The following is a 6,185-nucleotide window of genomic DNA, read 5'->3' on the forward strand; positions in this document are numbered from 1 at the left end:
AGGTGTGCTAGACCGCATGGTCTTGCTAGCGCAGATGTGCTCCTTAGTAGTAGTCCTTATCAATGTGCTCCTTAGTAGTAGTCCTTATCAATACGCAACAGTAGTCCTTATCAATACACAAAAATGAAACAAATGGGATGTCAGAGGAATGTCCAGCTGTGCCGTGGACCGGAACTGTGATGGGCAATGGATCGCACGGTCCTACACCAATCATGAGCTCAGTGCCTGGTGCCCAAAGGTGCAGGCGTCCCCTCTTCTAGTCTGTCAAAGGCAGCGGATCCTGACCACTTCTCCCCATTTTTGTCATGCTCCTACTCTAGGTCCTAACTTGGCCAGAGGTCGGCCAACCTCACAGTCCTCCACGTACACACACACAGATGGGATCACGGGAATGTCCAGCTACGCCGTGGACGGGAACTGTGATGGGCGATGGAGCTCTCGGTCCTGCACCCACACCAATCATGAGCTCAGTCCCTGGTGGTCAGTGGACTTGGGTGAAGAATATGACATCTCCGTCGTGGTGGTGAAAATCCGGCAGGACTGCTGTGGAGAGAGAACCCAGGGAGCCACGATCCATGTGGGAGACCACACGGGTGACTTTAGCAAAACCAGCTCCACGTAAGTCTCACATACGTCTCAGTCCCCCCTTTCTACAGCACGTTCCCCCCAGATACACAGTTTGGAATTCCTCTAAAATGGTGTACTTTGTCCACCATTTCAAGGCAGAGATGCAGCTGAAGTATAATGAGGTTGAAGCATATGCAGTTGAGACGTAAAGATCCTGCTGCTAAAGCAAGATGGAGATTCTAGTCCTCGTAGAGTTGCTTGAGACATTCTCAGAGATTTATTTTTGGGGGGTGGAGCATGGGGAGGGGAGGGGCCCTCCAAAGCAGCCATTTTCTCCAGGGGAACTAATTTTGGTCATCTGGAAATCAGTTGCAATAGTGAGAAGTCTCCAGGTGCCACCTGGAGGGTTGGCAACCCACCATGCTGTGCTGAGGGCTTGTGTTTCAGTGGGCCAAAGATCAATCTGTTCCTGGCAAGGAGGCTGTTTCAACAAACCCAATGGAGATGGTCTAGCATGTTGATAGCCAACTAGACAGGAAGGAACACTGTAATATAGGTAGCACTGAAACAATTTCACATATTTTCTTTTTTTGTCCCTTTTAGGAAGCTATTTGTTCTAAACATTTAAGCCCTATCTTATCATAGAATCATAGAATGCTAGAGTTGGAAGGGACCTTGCAGGTCATCTAGTCCAACCCCCTGCACTCTGCAGGAGCAGAGCCGGAAGATAATAGCCCTACAACATACCCGAAAGATGGTCGTCCAGCCTCTGCTTGAAAACGTCCAGTGAAGGAGCATCCACCATCTCACGAGGCAGAGTGTCAGGTGTCAGGTCCCCAGTTAATTCACTCTCCACACACACTATTGGCAGTGTAATGCTTTATTAGAGATATGATATTGCTGTAGGTTCAAGAGCTTTTGTTAGGACTGAAGCCAAAGGCGGAAAACTACAAGATATAGGTAAAACCCCAAATTCCACACATTCACACGTCACACCTAAATCATGGCGTTTCTGTAACAACCTGGACAGATATAAGGTTGGCCTATCTAAGCTAGCCTGGCATACAGACTCTCCAGGGACGGTCTCCTGGGAAACTATCTTGGGGCTCCCTTTGAGAAAGTTACAAGCCCCCCCCCCCCAGGATTGCCACATGACATTGATAAGAACCAGAAAGGCTGAAATCAAAAGTAACTACAAAGCAAGTCCAATGATCCTGACCTTGACACTTGGTAAACAAGACAGTAGAGAGCCAGTTTGGTGTAGTGGTTAAGTGTGTGGACTCTAATCTGGGAGAACCGGGTTTGATCCCCCACTCCTCCACTTGCACCTGGCTGGATGACCTTGGGCAAGCCGTAGTTCTGATAAGAGCTGACCTTGAAAAAGAGCAGTTTCTGCCAGAGCTCTCTCAGCCCCACCTCCCTCACAGGGTGTCTGTTGTGGGGAGGGGAAGGAAAAAGGAGTTTGTAAGCCCCTCTTAGACTCCTTTGGGTAGTGAAGGGTGGGGCATTAATCCAATCTCCTCCTCCTCCTCCTCCTCCTCCTCCTCCTTCTTCTTCCTGATTCCTCTAAGGTCCTTCGTCTTTTGAATGACTTCTCTCCTGATGTACTGGAGAAGGTGGCAACTTTCTTGCCACGTGCTATAAAACTGCGCCATGATAAGCTTGAGGAACAATTTGTTGGTATATCCTTTTAATTGAAATTCCATATTCATTTCCTTTTTAATATTATTGTATTTGTTTTAACCTATTTATTCTATCTGTCAGTAAAGGCTGCCTGCCTGACTAGTGATGCCGGCTACACTGGAAGGGATTTCTAGCCGTGCGTCCCCCCATTCCTGGAGGCTGATCCATTAGGAACTCATGCCATTGCATGGCTGACCCTCTTTCTCCCCCCACAGATGTGGGACCATCACAGACCTCCGAGAGGGATCCCTCTCCACTGTGCTGTGCAACGGAGCCCGGGGCCGCTACATAACCATCGCCATCGCGGGCCACGTAACAAACCTGGCTCTAGGCGAAGTGGAAGTCCACGGCACCAGCAGCAAACCATACCAGTGCTAAGAGTTCGTAGAGTTCACGTGTACGGAATGGAATGATGTCTTCCCAGTCAACGTCCTGGATGCTTCCTCTCAGCAGGCATCTTCTGAATCCCCCTGCTGTTCCTCAGGCCCTGCAAACCACGTCGGGCAGCGATTTTCCCTGTGACCAAGAGCAGAACAGTCGCTGGCTAGGCCAGACAGTGACTGAAGGACTCCACATCCGTGATAATAACCCCAGAGAGGTCGCTGTGCTATTCTCCTGCATCCAAAACAACCAGGAAGGCTCCTTAAAGACTAATGGAATAACAACAGGTCTGCATCGTTTGGTGCGCTAGAGGCCGCCGCCTCTCTCTCGGCCACACCAGCTGCTGCTGGAACAAGCTTCTGTCAGTCTTTGATGCGCCACAGAACTCCTCTTCAGTCTTAGCTCTGTCCAGCGACGCCTCACTCGGAGTCCACCACACACTGCCGGAGCCGGGGTTCCCTGCCCCAACCCTGTGCTCCTTAATCCACCATCCGGCTAGGCCTCTTGCTGGGCACGTACCTGCATGCGTGACCCATAATCACCTCCTCTCCCTGGGGCAGGACGGCCACCTTCTTGGGGTCTCCGTGACTGACAGCCTGCCGTGGTTTGGTGGTTTAGTTTCTCTCAGATCCATCCGAGTGTGAATTTGCCTGTTATCGTTTTCGGTCGTTTTGCGTGGACCTCTCCCAGTTGCATTTCAATCTCTCTGTATTTCTCTGCTGGCAGACTGGTGCTTTTCGCATGGTTTGTAATTCTACACATTTTATCATTAATAAATGTATTGTTGGATGCTGTGGATGTTTAATTACCATGAGACTGTAATCTGCGTTTGGAGCTTTTTGTTCCATCAGGTCGGGGCCAAGGCTGAAAAAGCCCCGGCCCTGGTTGAGGACCGCCAGATCTCTCTCTCTCTCTAGGGCCAGGGACCGGTCCTGAAGGTATGTGGGTCCCTGACCACTAAGGGCCTTAAAGGTCAAAAGAACCTTGAACCTGATCCGGTGCTCCGCCGGAAGCCAGTGCACCTCATGCAGAACAGGTTCAATGTGTCCCATCCAAGGGGTCCCCATAAAAACCCATCCAGCTGCATTCTGGATCAGTTGGAGCTTCCGGGTCAGTTTCAAGGGTAGACCCACATAGAGTGAGTTACAGTAGTCTATACTGGAGTTGACCGCCGCATGGATTATCATGGATAGGTCAGAACGAGGCAGGTAGGGAGCCAGTTGCTTGACCGGGCACAGTTGGAGAAACACCAGCCTAGCAACCTTTGGGACCTGGGCCTCAGAGTCACACCCAGACTCCTGATGGTTGATGCTGATGTTAGGGACACTCCATCAAAAGTCAGGAGTTAGCTACCCAACCGTCACTCCCCCCACTCAGCCAGAGAACCTCTATCTTACCAGGATTCAGGTTCAACCGACTCTGCTTTTAACCACCCTACTGGCCAAGCCAGTACTGGAGAACTAGTGTGGTGTAGTGGTTAGGAGCATTAGGACTCTAATCTGGGAATACCCGGGTTTGATTCCCCACTCCTCCGCAGGCAGCCAGCTGGGTGACCTTGGGTCAGTCACAGTTCTCTCAGAGCTCTCACAGCTCCACCTACCTCACAGGGTGTCATGGGGAGAACTCCGAGTGAAGGGTGGGGTATAAATTCAACTCTTCTTCTTTTTCTTCTTCAGCCATCAACAGAAATAGCGTACTTATGACATCCCAGCCCGAAACTCTGCGCCTGCTGGGTGAGGGGGTGAATATAGATGTTAACATCAGGGAGAGAAGTGCTCCTGAGGAACTCCACATACTAGCGGGTGACTTGGGACAGTGTCTCTCCCAGCGCCACTCCCTGTTCCTGGCCATGGAGGAATGAGGTGAACCATTGCATGGCTACCCCACAGACTCCAGTGCTGGCAAGGTGGTGGGTCAGTAGATCATGGTCGGCCATGTTGAATGCTACTGTAAGATCGAGTAATATCATCTTGATCCAGCTGTTTGTGGAGATACTCTGTGAGGACTACCAGCACTGTCTCCATCCTGTTGCCCAGGGTGGAAGCCAGATTGGAACGGATCCAACACTCATCCAACACTAAAATCCTTACTGGATCCAACACTAAAATCCTAACTATAAATACACATTGATGGGGTCTGAACTGGCAGAGACTGATCAAGAGAGAGATCTTGGAGTTGTAGTAGATAACTCACTGAAAATGTCGAGACAGTGTGTGACTGCAATAAAGAAGGCAAATGCTATGCTGGGGATTATTAGGAAGGGTATTGAAAACAGATCAGCCAATATAATAATGCCCCTATATAAATCAATGGTGAGACCTCATTTGGAATACTGTGTGCAGTTCTGGGCACCACACCTTAAAAAGGATATTATAGCTTTGGAAAAAGGGCAGAAAAGGGAAACTCGAAAGATAAAAGGGTTGGAACACTTTCCGTATGAGGAAAGGTTAAAATGCTTGGGGCTCTTTAGCTTGGAGAAATGACATGATCGAGGTTTACAAGATTCTGCATGGGAATTTTGCAAATGTATGTATGATCACCATCTCTTGGATTTTTAGAGGGTTTTCTTTACTTTCTCCCTTAGATTGTAGTTTTCCTATCCTAATTTTCTGTTTGTAGTTATTAGAAAAGCAATTAAAAAATCCCCTTTGGGGGGCCAAAATAATAACAACAACAACAACAACAATAATATTTTTAAAAAAGATTATGCATGGGATAGAGCAGGTCGCTAAAGAAGTACTTTTCCCCCTTTCTCACAATGCGAGAACTCTGTGGGCACTCCATGAAATTGCTGAGCAGTCAGGTCAGAACGGATAAAAGGAAGTCCTTCTTCACCCAAAGAGTGGTTAACACATGGAATTCACTGCCACAGGAGGTGGCGGCAGCTACAAGCATGGACAGCTTCAAGAGGGAATTAGATAAGCATACGGATCACAGATCCATCAGTGGCCCCTATTAGCCACAAGGTATAGATAGGGACTCTCAGTCTGGGGCAAGTGATGCTCTGTATTCTTGGTGCTTGGGGGGGGTCAACAATGGCAGGGCTTCTAGTGTCCTGGTCCCCCTAGTGCTGGACCTCCTGATGGCACCTGGTGTTTTTGGCCACTGTGTGATGGAATGTTGGACTGGATGGGCCATTGGCCTGATCCAACACTGGCTTCTCTTATGTTCTTATGAATAAGGGACACTATACAGCCAAAAAGTCAGCTCAGATGTCCAGTGAGTAACACAGGGTTCTGACTTATATATTCTTCTTGCTCCTCCCAACTGTACATCATTGTTGACATCATTTTCACATGCTCAGTTTGAGTTTCTTTGTCTTAACAATCATTAATTACACATTTGACAAACAAGAGGCTATCTGGCCACGTTTTAACCTTACAATGCAGGTGTTCATCTCGTTAAAAATTATTAATGCAGGTGCTCGTCTTCTTGGCTGCCTCCCCAGACTTGCTTCACCTTTGAATTAACTTTCAGGCCGAGTTCATTCTCAGTACAAAATCTAACTGTTCCCTTTACAAAAATGGTTTCTTTACATTGATAAATGCACGTAT

At 48.5% G+C, this 6,185-nt stretch overlaps 1 protein-coding gene across 1 annotated transcript; it reads left to right on the forward strand.

Annotated features, from left to right (window-relative positions):
• Window positions 1-391: 391 nt before the first annotated feature.
• On the forward strand, window positions 392-2,628 carry LOC107109996 (fucolectin-like). The gene is made up of 2 exons (XM_015410706.1): window positions 392-618; window positions 2,466-2,628. The coding sequence occupies exons 1-2, from the start codon at window positions 392-394 to the stop codon at window positions 2,626-2,628; spliced, it is 390 nt and encodes a 129-aa protein (XP_015266192.1).
• Window positions 2,629-6,185: the final 3,557 nt, after the last annotated feature.

Source organism: Gekko japonicus, unplaced genomic scaffold, assembly GCF_001447785.1.
Source record: "Gekko japonicus isolate JY-2015 unplaced genomic scaffold, Gekko_japonicus_V1.1 scaffold6769, whole genome shotgun sequence".
Classification (NCBI taxonomy): domain Eukaryota; kingdom Metazoa; phylum Chordata; class Lepidosauria; order Squamata; family Gekkonidae; genus Gekko; species Gekko japonicus.

Excerpts from the sequence above, each read along its gene's own strand:
- LOC107109996 (XM_015410706.1), top strand. The coding sequence starts at position 392 with ATGTCCAGCTACGCCGTGGACGGGAACTGTGATGGGCGATGGAGCTCT. Across the intron at positions 619-2,465 it reads TTTAGCAAAACCAGCTCCAC|ATGTGGGACCATCACAGACC; the intron begins GTAAGTCTCACA and ends CTCCCCCCACAG.